General features: G+C 30.5%; 1 protein-coding gene across 4 annotated transcripts in view; it reads right to left on the bottom strand.

Moving 5' to 3' along the window:
- LOC106690988 (uncharacterized) overlaps positions 1 to 22,962 on the bottom strand; it is an 83,023-nt gene that overhangs the window by 36,172 nt on the left and 23,889 nt on the right. The window contains exon 1 of one of the 4 annotated variants that reach the window (XM_014436623.3): positions 12,159 to 12,349. The exons of the other annotated variants lie outside the window; for them this stretch is intronic. Coding sequence (XP_014292109.1) covers positions 12,159 to 12,234 — 76 coding nt within the window. The 5' untranslated portion in view covers positions 12,235 to 12,349. Of the gene's footprint in view, positions 1 to 12,158; positions 12,350 to 22,962 lie in introns of those variants that run through there. 4 annotated transcript variants of the gene reach the window in all.

The raw sequence follows: 22,962 nt of genomic DNA, 5'->3' as shown, positions 1-22,962 counted from the left end.
GTTTAAGTGAAATATATTTTTTCATATCATTATGTGTTTAAGACAGTAATTTGGTATTTAAGTATTATTAGTATTAAGTATTATTTAAGTATTTAATATTATTTAAATTCATATACAAGAGATTATGAGGAGAAGAAACGTATCGGAATCCAATTAAACGACTCAAATTAAAATATGATCCATTAGAGGTATTTATCAAGTTTAGAAATTATGAATAGTTCGTGCTCATTATGATCTCTGATTGAATCAGAACATAATTTAAGAACGAACTATGATAACTTTTATTTTCGTGAAATCCATTTGACGACAACTGTTTGTTGTCAATTTCTATCGCAATCTATTACTGAATGAAAATATCAGTTAATCTTAGTATCATAAAAAAAAGATTAAAAAAAATTTATTGACGTAAAAATTAAAAAAAAAAACTAAAATCAAAACATGAATTACGTCTTTGTTTTATTGATTTGGTTACAATGAAAATTTTTATCAATATAGATAACAGCCTCTCTTTTAATATAAAATACGCCTTTGGGAAGACATAAATATGTATCACAATGATGAACTATATCTGTCAGGAAACAAACACTCTTTCTTATTTTACTTGATAAGATTGTTTTGGATGATGAGCGATCAGTTTTACAAGCAATCGAGAGCAACAATTATTGTTGACATTAAAAACAAATTAAAGTATCAAATATGGCCGTCTTGAGAACATATTAAACAATTAGATGTTTAATCTAATGTTAAAAAAAATAATTAAAATCGAATTCTATATTGAAAAAAAATTATATAACTTACCAACTCCTTCGATTTACAAATATAATTTATTAGAAAATAAATTTTAACATTTTTTGACATTCAGCATTAAAAAAAATAAATAAATAAAGTGAATAATAATTACTAAGACAATAAAATAAAACTTGATTCAACTATTTCAGAAATTTATTAGCTCTTTCTCACGACGGTTAGTACTGTTGAAGTTGAAGGTAGATTACATCTAAGTATAACTAAACCATTACAACTAATAAAGCTTTGATATTATTTTATTGGTTTGTAAAATGATGTTGAATCGTTTTTTTCTTCATTTAATTTATACTGCTTCCAGTATAATTCTTTATAAAAAAAATTACTGATTATATTTTTTTAATGTTTTTCCTTACTTGTAAAATAATGCTTCACTTATTCTTCTAAACTATTCAATACTTACGTTAATAGCCTTTATGGTAGAATTTATAGTTTTTTTTAGATACAACTATTAAAGTACTAAAAAAAAAAAAAAATCGTTTTTTATCGATAATTTTTGAAATAAAATTATTACAGTAAAAATATTATGTGTTGATAGACATGTTATCCTAACAATTAAATATGCTCAGATATAAAGCTATCTGATAGGAAACATTTTACTGTGGGATGAGAATGATAAAATCCCGGTGACATTCCCATAACTTTCAAATGAATCTTCCTGGACCCTCATTTTCTTTACTAATGCCACTCTTCCTACCAGAGTTCAATATGCTAATAATAATAGTAATCAAACTAATGAAATAAATAATAGAATATATTGAAATTCTAAAATAACTAATCTATTTTTTGTTTTTTTTCCTGTAAGATGAAAACCATGCAGTTTTGTAAATACATCAATCTATATTAAATAAAACAAGAATTCCCTATATATTAGAACTCTCGCGGGTTAAATAGGGGTCAGACGGAATTTCGGTAGAATATATTCGAGAAATTATGAAAATTTGATTATGAAGGTCAATGAATTTTTCAGGAAGTATAGAAAAAAATGTTTAAGTTTTTTCTCATATTTTGAAAACCATTCGTTTTAATAATTGTTTCTATTATGTTAAATTAAATAAAACAGCTTTGATTTAAATGATTTTTTTTGGGGGGATGGTTCGAGTTCGATCCGAAATTAAAAGAAGAAACGTAGAGTTTCAGAAAATACTCTGGAAATTGCTGTCATTTGTTTTTTGGGTTGCTAATTACGAATTTAAGCATTTTGACCCTAAACGTTTTAGTTAAACCCTGTTTCTGGTTCCCTAATGGACGGACTACCTATCCTGTCTTACGATTTTAACTTAACTCGCTTCAAAAAGTACAGTACAAAAAAAAAATCTTTTTTTAGAAGTAGAAAATAAAAATGTATTAATTAAATTGATTAAAAATAATTAAATAAATTAAGCCCAGTAATTAGGGGATAACACAATCCAAAACTGTTGAAGGTAGGTTTTGTCGACAATATTGGTAATCAGTTTAGTTTGTAAAGAAGAAAAATAATTGTTATAATAGGGGTATATATTTTTGTAAGTAGATAGCTATTTTATAAAGTTTCAAAGGAAACTGTTATAATATTAATTTGAAAATATTTTTATTTTAAACATTGTTGACTTGGGAAAATCAATTATAAGCTAAGTTAGAAGAAATATTGTTGTCATGTGTGAGTTGAATTATATGTTAATCATAATTTGAGGTTGTTTCCTTGATAATCACCTCCGGACCTTGGAACGTTGGATAAGTCATAAAATATTATTGAGAGTATAGGATCAAACGAATTTGCGTTATTATTTAAAAGAAAAATCATTAGAATCAGTATTGTAGATAATTTATTTGTATTTGACTAGATATAGTAAAAGCTATTTCCAGTTCTGAGGACATTTTTTTCTTTTCAATAGATATTTTTATTTTTCTATAAAAAAAAAACCTGCAATTCGTAATAAGCACCCTAAAAACAGGAACAAACAAATTCTATAAACTGCCAACTAGGCAGTTTTTATTATTTTTTTTTTTTTTTAAGGCAATCCACAGCGATCAGTTTGCCTAGTTAACTACAGGTGTCCAACCTATTTTTACTAAGGTGGGAGTCAAGTTTTTCATTTTCTGGCACAGCCACGTAATGAATAAAACGAACGCCCTCAGGATTCGTGCTCAGAACGATAGACCCAGGCCTAACCAACTGAACTACAGACGCCCCGAAAACTATGCAGTTTCCAATCCTGATTGTTGTAATATCCCTATTAGTACTTATATCTGCGAAGTTATCGTCAATATTATATAATATATTTTTTAGTATGTTCCAAAACAGTCATTTTTATGCATCTAAATATCATATTAACCACTCCTTACAATATTATTGATGGTTAATTAAAATAGGCAAGTAGGAGCTTACATTTTGAGGATTGACGCAAAGTCATAGTTTAAATTATTTTTGACTAATTGGATTTATATCGGGAATTTCGGGTGCAATATATATAATTTGAAAATAATAATTTCTACTCCTTTACTGATGTAAAAATTAAGCCATAAGTATAAAGGTTTATATATCATTAAGAATTAAAACAGAAAGTTTTTTTTTATGTGAGTAATAATAATTTCCACAAATATTAAGCTTATATTGGGTATAACGGCGGAATACTAAAGCTGTCAGGGATAATACTACGCACGTTTTGTATATTTTATCATAATATTTTTACATTCAAGGTCAAAAACTTTTTTTATTAATTAATTACTATGAAATTTTTTCGATATTTACTGACTGGGATTCTTAGTAGAACAATTTTTATCTGTTATGAAAAAGATCTTAGTAATAATATACTTTATTTATTCTGGGATTGAACCCTTTAGAATAATATACAGGCGTCAAAATTAGGCGTTAGAGCCTTTGAGTGAAATGGAAAATAAGAATGAAATTATAAAACGTCATAAAACATAATAAAATAATGAATTTGAAAAGATAAAAATGAATAACAATAATTAACAAAACATATAAAATAAGTATAGAACAAATAAAGTAAAACCATTTGCCGTATCATAAAATATAAGATGACAAACACTTCGGATAATAAATAATAGAAAACAAAAATGATAAAAATCAAATATAATTAAACTAAAAATAATAAATGGAAAGGTACAATTTCTGCTAATATACATATTTACAAGAATAAACGAAAATTTAATACATTAAATACAGAAAATATATAAAGTTTGAAACTTTCAATTGTTATTCATCCAGAATTGGGTGGACAGAAGGTGGTTAAAGATACGACAAGATCTTAGTTCAAAATCAACACTGAAAAAAATTCAATTCAGGAATACCTTAGTTTTTAGCTTTATTGTATGAATCAAATTATAATTTAAAATATTCAAATTTTGAATGGATTGATGCATCAATCTTTATTTTGTTTTTTATCATATATAGTTCAAACATTTAATAGCGTCAATTGTCATTCATTGGGATTGAGTGTTTCTTTGTATTTAATCTACTCTATTTTTTATTGAATGTTTGTTCCCTTAGTTTGGTAATGAGGTCAATTATAGTGCTAAGGTTGTTTAAAGATTCTATGGTTAGATAACGGCTGTTGTGTTTTCAGTATCTTTTTTCTCATAGCATTACCTTTCGAGAAAGTTCATTTTCACCTCGAGATCTTCGAAATTATGTATTGTGTGTTATATGCATAATAGCTTTACAGGTAGTTTTATAGGTTTAAAATATTTTTGAATTACTTTATGTAGTTATTGATTTTGAGAAATATTATGAAGTGTGCTAACTAATCGGTGATTAGCAAGCTTTAAAATATTAGACTTAATATCTTTACTGTCAAACTTTTTTTATTATTGATGATTTACATTATAATTTTGTGATTGCAGGCCGAAAAATTCATCCTGGAAATGGTCTGCGTAGATAGGAAATCGTTTCAAAAAGTAGACAGTTTTAAATATTTCGGCTCCTCAATAACATTAATAAATGATCAAGGGACTGAGATAGACCAGCGTATGACAAACTTCAACACCCACACAGAGCTTTCTTCTCTTTGCAAGAATACAGAAATCCCGAAAAAATCTCTAAAATCTAAAGCTGATGGTGTGCAGTGGCTGTGATAAATCAGATCTGATATACGGCTCGGAGACTTGGGCTCTAACAAGTACCCTAGAAGGCAGAATCGAGAGATTTGAACGGAAAGTCTTCCGTACAATTACAGGAGTGATCTTGGGTCACAGCCTTAGCTCCTGGGGGAGACGAACTAACAGCGAGCTGCTTGTAATGACAGGTCACTTAATATCTCATGATATAAAGGCAAGATGGGTGCGGCATGTGGCTAGAAGCAATCCATCAGGATGCCTCTACACAACAATGAATACCAGTATAACTGGTGCGAGACAATGTGAAAGGCCAAAAACCAGATGGATAGACAGAATCAACAAAGATGCAAAAGAACAGCATGCAGTAGCCCAAGACAGCCAGGCGTGGAGGATGCTAAAATATATATTTAATTTTATAACATTTATATAAACCTAGTTTATTTGTATTCAAAGTACATAGAATTTCTTTTTCGCTTTAATCCTTTCTAAGTTTGAATTGAGTCTTGATAATCCGAAATGATTTTATAGACTAAGCGAGATCAATCTTAAAATAAAATTAAATCATATAATAAAGTGTAATTATGAATACTATTAATAGTGATTACACAGTTTATTTTATCAGTCATGTCTAAAAGTCTATCAAAATATGGGTGATAAGAGAGTAAAATGCGGCTGAGTAGGGTAGTGTTAGTTATTTAAAATCGCGACCTGGCAGTCATCGTGGCCAAGAACAGCAGATCCAGACTAAAGACAGAAGCGGAGAGGTGTGCCAGTCTCGTAGGAGAGTGGTGCGTGAAGAGGAAGTTGAGTATGGCAGCAGCCAAGACTCAAGCCATACTCATAAGAGGCTCCATGGGCAGGGCTCGTCCTATCACCCTGAATATCCAAGGAGAGAGGGTGAGGCCGAGTGAGGAGGTGACATATCTTGGGGTGAGGATAAGAAGAAGATTCGATGCCACTTCTCACCTGGTGTATCTAAAGGACAGGGTGACCCTGTCACTTAATGGATTAAGTAGGATAGGGGGTGCATTTTGGGGCCTCAGATACCCTGCAACGATGACCATATATAAAGGTGTGATCCTAGGAATTATGAGGTACGCATCCCCTGCGTGGAGCCGAAACCTCACGCAGACACAGAAGAGAAGACTGGCCACCATACAAAGACTGGCTCTGCTGAGGGTCACGAAGACATACAGAACGGTGTCACATGAGGCGGTGCAAGTGCTGGCCGGAGCGATACCCCTGGACCTCATCCTCAGGGAGGATGTCCTTAAATATGAAGTTAAGAGGCAGGGACTACAAGCGCTGCCGGAGGAGCTCCGAGAGAGAATCGGTGAGACTCCTAACTTATGGAAGAAAATACTGCGAGAGGACTCAATACAGAAGTGGAATGGACGGTGGATAGCAAGCCAGAAGGGCGCTACTTTGAGAAAATTCTTCCCTTCGTGATATGCTAAAATATGAGCCCTAATTAAGCTGTTTACGTAAATTAGATCCCGAGATACACTTTTTTTTTTATAGCAACATTTAATAAGAAATAACGGACAGTAGTGTCGTACCATCTATTAATATGTATTCCATTCTAAAAATACTTTTGGTAAATATGTAACATTAATAAAATTTTTGAAGTAAGAACTATAATTTACAACTACGTGTGTGCGCGCGTTTTTATTAATGCGACTTTATAATAAATCAATAATCTTCATGTTTTAGGTTAAATGTTATTAATACTACTGTCTTGACTTTTTTAAAATTCTGTAAATGATACTTTTGTGGCCCATAAAAGATAACAAAATTTGTTTGTGAGTTATCATAGTTTCTCAATAATAATTAAAAAAAAATTTCCTACATACGAACAATGAACATTTTTCAATAACATGTATAACATCAATAACAAGTACAATAGCATTTAATAAAAAAAAATTAAAGTTATATGAATTTCTTGACCTTAAAAAATAAACATTAGAAAAAAAAAATGTATTTTTAACTTTGCGTGATAAGAAAATACATTTATGTGTCAGTCTGGCATGGAAATCATGGTTCCGCAGAAGAAAGCCAGTCAAAATTAATTTAAAATTTCATAATGAAAATGTTTATTTTTTTAGTAAGTTATATAATTTTTCTTAAATTTCACTGGCGAGGTTCGTATTTTTGTTTTTGTAATATTTATTTATCTTAAAGAAATACTAATTTTATGGTGGATTATACTTAATTATACTGTCAAGAATGATTATGACAGTCAGATATTGAAATATGTCTGGATTGAAGAACCGTTAAACCCTTTATGACAGTATTTCGACCACTTAACTCAATTCTTGAAACCTCTGCTTTCGACTATATAATAGACTGTTTGGAAAAATTACATTTCTTGTGACTTTTAGTGAGCAGAATATAATTGTTGAAACTTTTAAAACAATCTTCAGATAAAAGTAATTAGCAAAAAAATAAGTACTTCATGTGAAAAAATAAAAAAATAAAGCAATGATATTGTTAAGGAAGTACTAAGAGAGACAAGTTTAGCCTTTGCGTCAGAGACATGACCCCGGACTTGATGACAGCATCATAACTGCAACGGTACGGGCCGTACAATCCGGAAGGCCGATTTATGTTCACTCTGATAGACTGCCTCGTAACGAGAAAGTAGGTACCTTACTCATAACATAATACACCCATATCTATGCATCTTCCCGTATAAACCATATCGCCAATTTAAGTTTTAAAACAATATTTTAACACTGTAATAAAAAGTGGCAGCCAACATCCTAACACCCAGCTATACATATAGCATACCTCCTATATGTACGTACCAAATACCCACTAAAATCATTAGAGGAGGGTATGAATAAAAAAAATAATAATAAAAAAAATTATTCTAAAAGCCAATTTATACGTTATGAAAAATATAGACAAATTCAATTTAATTCGTACCATCTAGTTCAAATATATTCCATTGATATAAAAATGGTTTTGGCATATAGGTAAAAGCAAATGAACTGTATGAAGGAAAAACTAATATTTAATTATATGTGTGTATGAGAAAACGACTTAACTGTTTTGATTAATGCGAGTAATAAGTCAAGTATATTCATATCAATCCACTAAACGTTTTTAGGTTTAACTTTAGTAATGATCCGTTTCTTAGGACTACATCGGGACAAACGACTGACATGGAATCCTCATACAAGACTGAAAAGACAGGAAACTGTTCGTCGATTCTGACTATTACAACATTTACTAGACAAACGGTTTAAACTTCCAAACCATTACAGAAGACTGATCCACATGATTATTATAAGGCCTATCAGAATATAGGGAGGTGAAATTTAGGGATCCACTAAACCATCGAATTCCTCCCCGTATCCAATCCTTACAGCCCAAAATTCTTCGTAAAAGTCTTAGTGCTCTATACTTTGTCACAAATGAAGTCATTCATTAGGACCCCAATGTTCTAAATGTTGCCGATTTAGCCAGAATCTGATACCAGAACCTTAAACTGACGATAAACTTCTCAACCACCCAAATCCACTTTTTTCGAACCTGGTTTCTCCTTCATTACCTAATAATCCTCCTAGGCTTCTGAAAAGAAGATGGCCTCGAAATCTTCTCATTTAGAAATGTTATTGGAGTTCTATCAATGGGTAGATTCTGCACATGTTTGTATCATGTCATTATATCACCTACAGCAAATTTACTTGTTGTATATATTTTTATACTATTGTAATTAACAATATATAAATTATATATTAAAAAAAAAAACTTCATCAATACTTCTGTCTTGACTTTTTTTAATACTTTTGTGGTCTATTAAAGATAACAAGATTTGTATGTGGGTTTGTTGTAATGATAGTTTCCCAATAATTTTTTTTTTTTTAATAATTTATTTATTGTTATTTACAACTGTATACACATATATACAACAAGTAAATTTGCTGTAGGTGACATACTGACATGATTCCAATTGAAATGATGACCATTCGATGGTTTATTGGATCCCTAAAGCTCAACTCCCTATGTTCAGATAGGCCTTATAATAATCATGTGGATCAGTCTTCTGTAATGGTTTGGAAGTTTAAACCGTTTGTCTAGTATCTTAGTTTTTATAGACCTATCGCTTTGTAACCATAATAGGTAACAAAGCGATAGAACAGTAGGGTATTCATTGGGATGGGTATTCAGAAGGCTTTTGAGGTTTGGGATCGCAATAAAGAGAAATACTTTATTCATATATGCTGCCTAAATACATTAGGTTGCTATCTGACACAGCGTACTTATCAATCCGTAATCGGACATATTTACATTACATATTCATGGTATAATCATAAAAAAAAGATATACAAAAAAAAAAAAAAATAAAAAAAAAAAAAATAAAAGAAATATCCAATACACGAACTATAAACATTTTTCAGTAAGTACTGTAACATATTTTGGGTAAAAAATGCTATAAATTTATTGACATAACAAAATAAAAAAAAAAAAAGATTAAAATAAATTCGTATTTTTAATTTTGAATGATCAGGCCAGACAACCAATTTAGCACTGATCTTGAACGAGTAGGAAAGGAAATACATTAGTGAGTCACTGCCATGGTTCAACATACAGTATGGAAACCAGGCTACTATAGTAAGTCAGTCGAAATTAATTTAAAATTTTATGTAGATAAAGTTGATGCGAAGTTATGTCTTTTTGTTTATGTCACTGGCAAGGTTCGTATTTTCTAATTTTTTTTTGTAATATTTATTTATCTCAGAGAAATAATAATTATGCGGTGGATTATGTTTAATTCTACTGTTAGGAATCAATATGAAGGTCAGAGATATCTCGAATGATGAAGCCTTATAACAGGAAAATGTTATAATGTTTTGCATACATTTTATATTCCCATTAAATTATGAGCTCCCCCTCATTACTAAGCATACATAGGAATGCAAAAAGTTTAATTTTCATCTATGCAACTTAATTAAGGATGGTTTATATTAGGATTTGCCTCCCTCAACCTTGTGCTTGCTCAGTCTAACATTAACTACGGTTTATGTGCCAAGGAGGTTAATAAGAACTAGAGCACAATGTTTATAGAAAGTGTTCTCAAGATAGCGACGGGCTACGCGTAGCTATACATGTGTGTTAAGCATGTTTGTTTTTTAAGAATGTTTTGATCTTTTGTTCACAAGCAAAGGGAAAGAAAAAGAATCAATGCATGAATTAATTTTTTTGTTAAGTTGAAAATTAATTGTAACTAGAAGAAGATCATTTCAATTCAGAAATGATTTTACGAAAACATAAGATGAAATTCAAGTATAAGCCAAGCATTATCAATTATTACAAGAATATCAAATTGTTATAATAACTATTAAAGGCACCATAAAATCAATTTGATTATAAAAACTATATTAATAATAATAATAATAAATGGCGAAATTCACAATTTCAAAATGAAATCTTATTCTGGAAACTGAAATATTTGGCGTAAAAGGCCTGTCAAGCTAACATATCACTAATTCGTTTAGATAAATGAGTCAGGTTATAAGGTAAACTTTCAGTAATATTTGTTTAATGTTTTTTTAATATATATGTGTTTGATTTGTAATATGCTGAAGAGAATTAAATTACTATAATATCCATATACGTATTTAAAAATGAATGCAAGTGTAAAGACTATTATAAAACAGTTATAATACTATTACGAAAAACATTTTTCAACTAAAACTCAGAAATGAGTTGGGAAATGAGCAATTTTGTGCCAAGTCCAACTAGGTGTTTCGAGTTATATAAAACTTAAGGGGAAGTATTATTTGTTTAGTTTGAAACAATATCTGTTTCTCTTAAACTACAAGCCAGTCACAAACATATATATTTTAAAATCTTATAAATATCAAATATTTTAAAGCATTTAACATTAATGCGCTCATTTACTGATGAAATAATTATGTTGTTTTTTTTCATGAAACGGCCTTTCAAGACCACCCAAATATCACTACTTTTCCCTTCTCATTTGCTTTTCTTCTCTCCCAGTATCTTCTCATCATTTCTGCGTGCCTTTGCTTCCTCTTTTCCGACTACGCAGAACCCTTCAGTTTTTCTTTATTTGCTGCAAGAACATTGATTACTTTAAATTTTTTTCCGTACTGTTCTGTCTTTGTCTGTTATTTCCAATTTTTTCGTTTCTTCTCTCATTTGCTTCACATATCCTTCTACACTCTTGTATTCACGGATTCTGTCAAAGAGTTTCTTTTGGTCCATTCTCATCATGCGCCCATCCCTGTCTTCTGATTCTTATTTCGGTTTCCTGGTCATTTATCTCCTTGTAGATTTCCTGGTCGGGTCTTATATATAGATTATCCTCAGGATGCTTCTTTCTATTTTCAGTAATTTTTCCAGGCTAGGGAGACATGTTGTCTCCATTCCGTATCAAACTTCTGAATGTTTTTATGAATATTAATTTTGATGACTTTTATTTTAATGCTACATTACTTCAAAATTCTACTTATTTTATTTTATCCTTCATCCTTCATGCATATAGTTTGATTATGTTCATTTTATGTATCTTATGCTTATATACATACAAAGATTTTATTAAATATATTATTTAGGTATAAATGCAATCATTTACCACTATTACATGTTGTCCTAGGTTATGGGAGATTGTAATACGTATCAATAAATAAAATTTAATTTAAAAAAAAAATAATGAAGACAAAATGAGTAACACAACTTTTGCTCTAATTACCTTATATATTTTAATAATAACTAAAATGGACTTATCATATTAATTGCTATGAAACAGAAAGAATATACTGACGAATATAATAAGTTTAAAAAACTTGTCACATATATACAATACTGTGTATATACAGAATGATTAATCATTATCTGAAATTTTCGGTTATCATTCGGGTGTCTTATAAATGAATCGATTAATCTAAGGAATAAATACAAAAAAAATAATAAAGATAATTCCCGAGATTTTAAATTGAGAGTATTTGAAGAGAGCTAAAGGGTAGATCAAAATAGTTTTATTCTTGATCACAGTTAATCTTCTTCTCTACAGTATACAATTAGCGTGTTTTAATTTTAGTTAAAAACGAAGATCGTGTCTCAAAAGAGAGAGAGAAAAAAAAGCTAAAATCGAAAACTGAAGAAAATATTAATTTATTTAGTAGACGATTTTAATTAAATTTATAGTAAGAAGGATTAAAAATATCCATAAAGATAAATATAACACTTTCTTAGCTCATGAAAGATATACAGAACTTTAGTAAAAATTTACTTTTAAATCACTGATTATGAAAACTTGATACCTTTTCGACCATGGCGTAGTAATTTTTCAGATTCACCGCCACCATAGCTGCTACCAGTCTTACTCCTGTGAGACATTGAACAACGGCCACAAGCAAAGAAGCGTTTTGCAAACAAAGAATGTTCACAGACTGACTACTGGCGGAAAATGAGGAAGAACAGGAGACAAGCAATTCAACCGAGAGTTTCTCAGACATCCCACGTTCAATTAAAGCTCACTGTTGGGATTTATATGACCTCGGTTTAATCAATTTGCTAAGGTGATAGTAGATAAAATATTTATGAGGGCTATATCTTAATCTTGGATCAGTAAGTGAGCTATTGCGGGTCGTAATTCCAGCCTTCTTAATCTTTTTATGTTTACCCGACAATTACAAGTTAATTACTATTTCTCTCGTGTTCGAAATATGAACAGTTTGAATTATTTTCAACTAACCTTTTGATTAATTTTCGCTTCATGGTAGGACACCCTATTTAATATCACAGTTTTTCAGATTACCTTTGTACGTTGTGGGAAAACCACAATTTCCCACGGAGTTGTTTATTAGGGAAATATCACATATATTTTTGTTAGTTATGCACAACGTCAAAATTGAAGGTTTTTACAATGTTATCATTAAATGTCGCCACCAAGTATAACGAGGATTAATCTATACATGTACGCCAATTCTATAGGTAAGTAAGGTCATTAATTCTGATTTGTGTTCTATTTTCTTCTTAGATAAACTGTACATTTAATGAATTGTCAAATAATTTTTGAGATTTTGAATATTCTATTTCATTAGAGATCTAGTATATATTTTTTTATTATTGTATACAAGGGGCGGACAAATCCCTATTTTACAAATTAATTATACAAATGTTCATTTAATGGTACAACTCATTGGTGAAATTGTATAACTGTAATTTAAATGTATTCTGCAGTCCATATTGTAGTATTTTTTACTATATAGTTAGTGTAAGAAAGAAAAAAATAAAATAAATTTCAAGTTTTCATCCCATCATTTTAATTTGTACTTCAACTTGAAACAAAATATTACACGGAGATCACTAAAAAAGTTTTTATATAATAGAGAGATAATTACTAGATTACTGTATATATTATAATTCAGACCTAACGAAAAAAATGGAACAGAATGTATATATATATATTTATTGTTATTTTATTTTATTTTTTGGTGGGTCTTGAGGATCAGTCAATGATAAAACGACGTTTCGTAACTTTATTGTTTGGATAGTCATGCCCTGAAATGAGAGCAGTTTTTTATTTTTATAACAAATACTTTCTTCAAATCATTGCTATAAAACTAAACCTACATAGTTTAATTTCTGATTAATAAATATTACAATTAAAACATTTGTTAAAAAAACATTACTTACAATTTTCTACATTGTGGCCATACTATCTTCAGATTTAGGCCAGAACTGAATCGGTTTTGAAACGAAGGTAAGGTTGGTATAGGTTTTTCAACATGTAACCGGTTTTTAGTCAGTCTGTTATTTATATTTTGCCTGTTTATGTTGTTCATTGTGTCTTATGTATTTAATAGATTAGAGTAACTTGAATTGTGTACATCAGATTTTTTATTGATAGCTGGATTCTTATATTTTTCTATAGTAATCATTTCATTTAAATTTGTAAATATTTGTTTGTGTTTCAAGTTTGCTCTATTGGTTTTAAATGATATTTTTTATTGTTGGGATGTGTATATTAGAAAACAGTGACGAGGCGTCTAGTGAAACAAATTTGTACCCTTGTGGAATTTTAATGTTAGTGATATTTTTATGAAATTCAAATGAATCCTTAACATTATATTTATTAGTGGACATATGTTTTAATATATCAGCTAGATATTTTGATAACTCATATGTTGGAGAATTTCGGAATGAAACTGTTGGTCTAACTGGTTTTCCTTCATTGTAGATTTTATTAATAAATATAATTTAGGTGATGCCGGTGAATTCGTTATTAGTTTGCAATATATTTTGTTTTCAATGTATTTTTACCTGAGCTATAGTTACGTTTGTATCTGATTATAATTGTACCTCTATAACAAACAACCTGACCAAGCAGTTCTCACTACACGTTATAGACAAACAAGACATAAATTTAAATTTGATGCACCAAAAATCATACATCGGGAAAAAAAAAATTTAAAAGAAATGATGTATCCGAATCCCACATCACCACCCTCGAAGAATGGTGCCAAAACTGGAGGATTAAAATAAATTCCAATAAATCCCACCAAATCACATTTACCCTTCATCGTAAACCTTCGTCTTGCCCCACAGTATCTTTTAATAATATCCCACTCATTCCTGTTGTTTTAAGGACTAAATCTGGACAAACGACTGACATGGAATCCTCATACAAGACTGAAAAGACAGGAAACTGCTCGTCGATTCCGACTATTACAACATTTACTAGACAAACGGTCCAAACTTCCAATCCATTACAAAAGACTGATCTACATGACTACTATAAAGCCTATTTGGACATACGGAGTTGAGCTATGGGGCTCCACTAAACCATCTAGTTCCTCTCGAATCCAATCCTTACAGTCCAAAATCCTTCGTAAAATCCTTAATGCTCCTTACTTTGTCACAAATCAAATCATCCATCAGACCTCAATGTCCCCTATGTTGCCAATTTGGCCAGAACCAGATACCGTTCCTTCCATAATAAACTTCCCAACCATCCAAACCAACTCGTTTCTAACCTGGCTTCTCATTCACTACCTAATAATCCTCCTAGACGTCTGAAAAGAAGATGGCCTCGAGATCTTCTCCTTTAGAAATGTTTTTGGAGTTACACAGTTGTAAATATCAATAAATAAATTATTAAAAAAAAAGAAATGACCACAATAGAAAAAACATAAGAATCAAACTATTAATAAAAAATCAGTTGCACAAAATTTATATTTATGCTATTCTAACCTAATAAGACACAAATAACAACATAAAATAGAAACAGACAAAATATACAGACTGACTATCTACTGAAAAATAAACCATAATAAAGCAGTACATGTTGTGAAACCTAAACACACATATCTTCCTTTCATTTCAAAAACATTTTCATTCCTTCTCCAAATGTCAAGATGGCAGCATCATAATGTTGAACACACTGCAATTGAGAATTGTAAGAAATTATAGTATTAATCCATATCTTGATTGTAATATTTATTAATCAGAGATTATACTATGTACTTCTAGTTTTGTGACAATTATTCGAAGTGAGTGTATGTTCTAAAAAACTGTTTTTCTCATTGTAGGGCATGACTATGCAAATAATGAAGTTGCAAAACGTCGCCAAAATATGTATTATTACAAAGTTTTATTATTGACTGATCCTCAAGACCCACAAAAGAATGTATATAATGTTTATAATCTTCTATTAAATAGTTTTGTTACATCTCCTTAATTGATGTTTTTTCCTTTTTTTCTGCGTTATTACATATTCACTATTTTATTCGATTTCTTCTTTAGTTGGTTATATTTGTTTGCTTTCAAACTTTACAAATCGTCCTCGATTATCATCAACAAAATCTCATGTAAAACATTACTTGACGAGTAAAAATTAAATTTAAAAAATTTTCTTCCTCATGCCAGTGAGCATGACATACGCTCAATGAGTAAACAAAACGGTAGATGCTAATTATATTTGTAGACATACCAGCTAAAGAAAAACTATAGTTCTTTAAGTCAGAGAAGAACAATTCTCTGTGTTATAGTACTTTAATTTTTATTCCTACTTCACTTCTTTGCTTAAGAATACCTCAATGCAGTATAAAACACAAAGTTGTCTGTGCATATTTGTACTTTAACATATTGTACCATTTGAAAGGCAGTTCTTCTCTCATTTGGATAACATCTGTAAACTAATACATTGGCTGCATTTGAAGGTAATGGAAAGAAACTCAAGTATATTTGAAAAAATTATAAATAGATCACCATATTTCAAATACAAATTGAGCTAGAAGAGTTTGATTTGCATTACTGGGTATATTTTAACGTCCTTTTGGTACCGTGAAATTTCAAAGTTGATAGATTGAAAATACACAACTGGTGCTATGAAGATTTACTTGATTGTCATGCAACAAAATTGGAATTACATATCATGAATTTATAGAAACTCTGTAAATTATGTAAGAAAACGGAGTTCATTTTCGGTTTCAGCACAGCAAAGCTTTTTGAAAAAAAATAAATACAACTGCTGTACCTCAAAACATCTATTTGTAATATTCGTCATTTTTCTAGCCTCTTCCTTAATTAGTCACTAAAAAAACAAAACAAATAGATGTCAAAAGTTGCCTTATTCAAACGTGTACTGTCAGCTGATGAAATCAGCATAGTAGTCAAAGATGTAGAGTTGCTTATAGTCGACTTAAGTCAGGTCACTATTTCTGGAAGGAAACAAAACCCAAAGATAATAGAAGGAAAGGCATCTCAAGCCATTTTTTCTCCCCCCTCCACTCAAAATTTTTTTAATAAATCTGTGTGCTCTTCAAATGGTTAGGCCATCTAATGAGAATAACTGATGTTAGAATGCCGAATTATCTGTTACAGCAGTTGCAATTTTTTTCTGTCACTGACTTTTTTCTACCTCCAATTAGATTCCTTTTACTATTTTCTAAACATATTTAGAATTATTTTCCCATTTATTAATTGTCAATCTCTAAGCATCTTCTGCTATTCTGCTCTCAGTGGATGGTATCCAGTGGTTCAGAAAGGTCTCACCAAGTGTGGTGTCGAATAAGCCGCTTTTTTTTTTATTATTATTTATTTATTACTATTTACAACTGTACATTATAATAAATTTAGTAAATCTGATCTAAGTTAAATTGGAGTGTTTCAGGCGTGTAGAGAAACTACCCATTGGTAGCACTCTAATGACATTGTACATTAGGTGGTCTCGTGGCCATCTTCTTTTCAGGCGCCTCGGAGGATTGTCAGGAATGGAAGAGGATGCAAGATTAGAAACTAAGGGGCTTGAGAGTTTATAATGGAAGGAGTGATTTTAGATCGTTTGTCTAGTAAGTGCTGTAATAATCGAAATCGACGTGCAGTTTCCTGTCTTTTTAGTCTGGTGTGAGGATTCCAGGTTGATCGCTTGTCCAAATGTAGTCCAAGGTAGCGGATCTGTTCGACAGGGGTAAGAGTAACATCGTTAAATGAAACTGTAGGGCAGTCAGTAGGTTTACGACGAAGGGTAAAGGTGATTTGATGGGATTTGTTGGAATTTAACCCTCCAATTACGGGACCAATCTTCGAGAGCTGTGATATGGGATTGGATTATTATTAACAGCGAGCACACATGTGTCATCGGCATACGTGGTGAGGATAGTGTTAGGATTGGTTGGAATGTCAGCTGTATAGACGGTGTAGAGGATGGGACCAAGGATACTACCTTGAGGACTGAGAATAGAGGGATGAATAGGAACCATTGTGGTTTACTTGGAAAAATCTATCAATGAGAAAGGCACGAATGATGAGAAAGTATGTAGGAGGTAGGAATTTACGGAGTTTGTAAAGCAGTCCCGGGTGCCAGACTCGATCGGCCTGTTCTACATCGAAAAGCCGCTATTTTGAAGCTTGAATTTCCTAATTCTTATTTAACCACGAAGTGAAATTTCAAACATGATTTGAAATTTACCTTACAGTATTAGAATGAAAAGTTGAACATGTTTTGATATCAGCACTCAGAGTGTTGGATGAAATTGAGTCTCGGAGGTGATTATGCAAGCATAGTTTATTTAATAGGTAAAATAAATAAAGTAAATTTTATTTTCTATTGACTTTATTATTTTGTTAATTCTCTCCTGTTGTTTCATAAGAAGGTTATTGGGGATTTTTCTCATTTTAGTTATTATCTTGCAACTCAACTTCCCTCTAGTCGAATTGATTTGTTACTTATGCAAGAACTCTTTTTTTTTTCAAAAAGAAAGCCCAAAGCCTTGCATTAGCTTCGAGTTGATGATACTTTTGAAACATTTAATAAAAATGTGAAAAGGGGACTTTAGTAAAAAAAATTGGTTAAGTCGAGCAACATTGAAAAACTGGCAAAAATTGGAAAACTGCGATAATATAACAACGCATGCAACTAAGTAAATTAACAATAGGTCATTAAAGATTGATTAAAATATAATTTAAGTCTCTGTTTAGATGTAACAGTTTATAAGGAGGCACTATCACCATCTTCCTCATGGCACTATCACACGCTAGATTGGATCTAGATTACATTTACGGTTACAAGGTCACGTGACCTGGAATTCTTGGATTGCCTAACACATATGTCACAACAGCCTGATCGTTTCAGAGGAATTAATTATATCAGATTTCAACTATTTAATAGGAGGAAACATTAGGGTTTTTCAAACAATAATTAAAGGATATTAATAGACGTGAAATGTACTTTTCATGTGAATAATTATTAGAATGTAGTTATTATAGCTTATCAAGTGACACTGAGGAGGTTGCACTACACTAACAAAATCAAAGTGTTTTGTAAGATGCAAGAAATAACATTAATATGTTAATCAGGTACAGTAATGCATTAATTTCAAAATTACCATAATTTCTGTTAATGTATTATAAAAAATGAGTTCAGAAGAACAGTAATATAAAAATTCTATTCCTGAGCTATTAATCATGCCTAGGTTTGTTATTACGTTAATAGGTTAGGTTATTCAAAATTTTAATAATATTAGTAAATTATAAGGAAATAGTGCCCTTATAAAATATAGAGAAAAGTCCCTATGTAGCGTATGTCTTTACAACCTCGGAATCCTAGCGGCGCCAGTTCGAACATGCTGGGAGGTTGACTTTTATTTTTGTGGCGGTCCTACGAACTGAAATAATAGAGTGGTACCCGATCAATACCAAACCACTCCTTCGGAGGGAGCACAAAGGGTGTCTTAAAAAAAAAGAGGCTGGAGGGATGCGAAATCCTTGTGGTTCCCAATAATATTGAGTAAAGACTTTGTCAGGTGAATAAATGAATAAACAAGAAAACAAAATTATAATCCATAATAAATAAAGACACCTACTTTTATCTGACCTACAGATCTGACAGTGTGGCCTCATCTATGAATAAGGATGTTGTTTATAAATTAAAAGTGTCGAGAATTCAGTTTAGATTAGTGAAAACATTGAATTTTTACTTGATTAATCACGACTTCGCAAAATATAAGGCAATGAATTTTCCATAAATAAAGTTCCAAGTAGTCCAAGCTCTACTAAGGCTATTATGAATTTTAAAAAATTGAATTCTGTGATATTTATATAGTAATTTTGTAAAAGTATTGTGTTGTATTTTATGTAAAACTTTCAAACTTCTTGCATATATAATATACTAACTAAAAAATACAGGCACTAGTATTTTTTATTCATTAATGGGGACGACTATCAGTGATGTTATAGAGGTTTAAAAAAAAGTAGATTTCTGCATTGTACTAGGCAGCGACATTGTACCCACTACAAAGCACAAGATTAAGAGCCGTTTGAGTTGAGTCACCGGTCTAAATAAGCCCAGAGTTATAGAAGAACCGATTCGAGTCCAGTCTGGGGGAGTTGACTTTCATTCAGTTGCAGTTTATAAATACTTGACCCTCAGATCAAGGTTAGATTAGGTCGGTTACCTAACTCCTCTCATATTTCAGAAATGACCAGGAAGGGGTCAATAAGGTAATTAACAAACTTAAAAAAAAACACTACTAGACTAATGATATTACTTTGTACTTTATTAAAAAAACCAGGCCCTGGTGACCGACTATTTTTTTTTCTATTTGGAGTTTAACGTCCTTATGCTCTCCAATTTGGGGCTAGAAAGACGGGATGCCCCACAGGTCACCAACCAATTCTAGCTAGAGTGAGAAAGTCAAGATTTATTCCAAAATTCCACTGCGAAATAAAGTCAAACTGCCCAGGGCGGATTTAAATCAGCACGCTTCTGACACGAATCCTAAGTTTGCGGTTCAACATGTTGGGTCACCCACCTCAAGATATTCAAGACCTCAATATATTCTTTGTATTAAGCACCTAACCATTCAACGTGGATCGTATTTCAATAGTAATTTTTTAAAATTTAAATTAAGAGGTACTAATTTTCAATTATCAAAACTCAAGCCTACTTGGTGGAAGTTTTGTTTTTTAATGTTTGACAAAGGACTTCATAGAAATTAATCATATGCATATTACCTTATGATTTATTTTTACCATCAGGAGAAGATGGTAATCTGCCTCAAGTGGGGCAGGAAGGTGGTTTATCTTACAATAAGGATCATCAAAGATGCCGCTGTCCCATTTTTGCGGTTTCGCAGAAAAGAATCTAGGACTTAGATGGGGGAGGATGATTGTGGGAGCCTTTCTTATCGATGTACATCATGATGTACTACCATAATTGTGTCCTTCCATTTTAGATATTATTTTTTAGAAAGTTTTCCTAAAATAAAAGAAATCTGAAAAAAAGCTCATATATTTTTCAACATATTTTCTATGATTAATCATATGATGTTTAATGGAAAACTAGTTTTATGCTGTCAATAGTATTTGATATGAAAAAGGAAAGACACTAAGAGATTATGGCTGATTAGGGAAAAATAATAAAATGGAGAAAGATGGGTCGGGTTTCTGCTGTATTTGTTCCTATTTTTACTTGTATTTATTTATTTTATTACTACACCTGTGCGTTTTATTCTTATTATTTACTACTGCATTTATTATTTATACGTTTTTCTGTTCATCTTATATTATTCCATTTCATTTTAATTTACACTGATCATTTTTATATGATTTGCACAATATTTTTTTAGTTCTTTGTGTCCTGGCCTGACGAAGCCCTTTAAATTTGAGGGAAACGTCAGTGTACAAAAAAAAGTTTTTGTATTATGTTGAGCAAACTTTTCCTCCACTAAATACATACAACTAATAATCTTCCAACATTAAGAAGAATATACATGAGGAATTATAGAGGGCTGAAATATAATAATTTTAAATATATCTTGTTTGAGACGGGTAGTTTTACTAATAATAATAATACTGAATGTCTAACGTTTCGACCGATCCGGCCATTATCAAGGACAATCTTAATTTTAGTATGACAGTCTCATATTGATTTATTGAAATTTGCACGCTATTATGTCCAAGTGAATTAACCACAGCTAAAATAAACCTGTATTTATCACTATAACATTTATTAATAACTTCTATCCTTAACAAAATTTGTATTTTATTATCGTTAAGTTACCACAAGACTATTATATGATATACTAAGCAGGCAGAGTTGGGCATTAGCTAGCTAATATTTAGTTAACGAAGGTACAAACTAATAGCTAAATAGTTGTCAGAATTGTTTTCACTAAAAAATGAAACTAATTTAGTTATTGCCTTTTAAATACCACTAAATCTTACTACTAAATTACCTGGTTGAAATGGACTACTAAAAACTATCTTTAGCTCTTGAAAAGAACTGATAACTATTTCTTTAACCTTATTAGCGGTTACCCGAACATATTATAGTCTTTAAAATGTATTCGGAGGTGAAAAATGAAAAATGAAAAAATGATAGATTTTATGATCCGCTTGTGTATCGATTTATTTTAACTTTTCGGATTTCAAACATATTGGTGTCCCAATATATGTTTTCGGAGGTGCTAAAAATGAAAATAGAAATGATTTTGTGATCGCGCACTTGTGAATTGATGTAGCAGATGGCTCGAAATAGATAAGAAAAACAATGCTTGAAAAGTATCCCAAGAAAAAGTATTAAAATCCAAAATTTTCAAGAAAACTTTATAAATTACTATCACATTTAACGTATTTAGCAGATCTCATTGGAATCTATTTAGATTATTTCGTTTTTGTATCTCAACCTAAACATCAATGGCAAAATTACAATATATTTTCTGAAATATTTGTTTTTAGACGTAGCTATGTACTACTTAAATATATAACTAGTATATAGATTTATCGGTTAGATAATTTTAAAAAAATAATAATTTGATTCCTCATATTATCGTAATGACGTTTAACCAAAGGTAATTTTATTTAGGTCTAGTTATTCAATTCAGCTTTACAAAAAAAAAACAATTACTCGTTATAAAGAATGATTGAATTATAGCGATTGAATAATGTTATTAAATTTTATTTATCAGTTTATTAGCGAAAGACAAAAGTCAGTAATACATCCAAACTCAGCAAGCATTATTAAGAGCACATACAATTCATTTACATCATTGATTTAACAACAAAATATCATAAGCTCATGATTTTGAGAATACTAGAGCGGTGATTAATTAATTATTCTTTTAATTTTCTTGATAAAATTAGAAGAGAAGGTCACTCTAGTGACACACTACGAGATAGGTCACAAGGTTGTGAGCCTAAAAGCTTCTTTTTTTATCACTAAACAAATATTTACATATTTTTTATCATTTAAATATGACCTTGTCGATTATACTTTATAGGAACGATCTGGTTTAACGAAAAGGTTATATACTATAAATTATTCTCAAATAATATTGGAAATCCATTTTAGTAACGGAAATTTGAATTTTCTTGGATGGTGTGGAAATATTAAATTGTAATTATACAGAAATTTACGCAAACTTTATCCTATATAGGTTATGTTAGAGGTTCAACGACCGAGTGCACTGTCAAAATAAAACACTTCAAGAAGTGTAATCCATTATACTTATGCTCTAATGCTTTCATATAAAAATCAAATAAAGGCAAATAAAAAAAAAATGTACCTAACGTACTTTTAAACTCTTGCGTACTTGCTATGTACTTCTGAAATTAAATATA

The sequence above is a fragment of the Halyomorpha halys genome, unplaced genomic scaffold (assembly GCF_000696795.3).
Source record: "Halyomorpha halys isolate HHAL.00 unplaced genomic scaffold, Hhal_1.1 Scaffold2019.1, whole genome shotgun sequence".
NCBI classification, from domain to species: domain Eukaryota; kingdom Metazoa; phylum Arthropoda; class Insecta; order Hemiptera; family Pentatomidae; genus Halyomorpha; species Halyomorpha halys.
The sequence above is the reverse complement of the archived record's forward strand: the minus strand, read 5'-3'. Positions and strand labels throughout refer to the sequence as shown.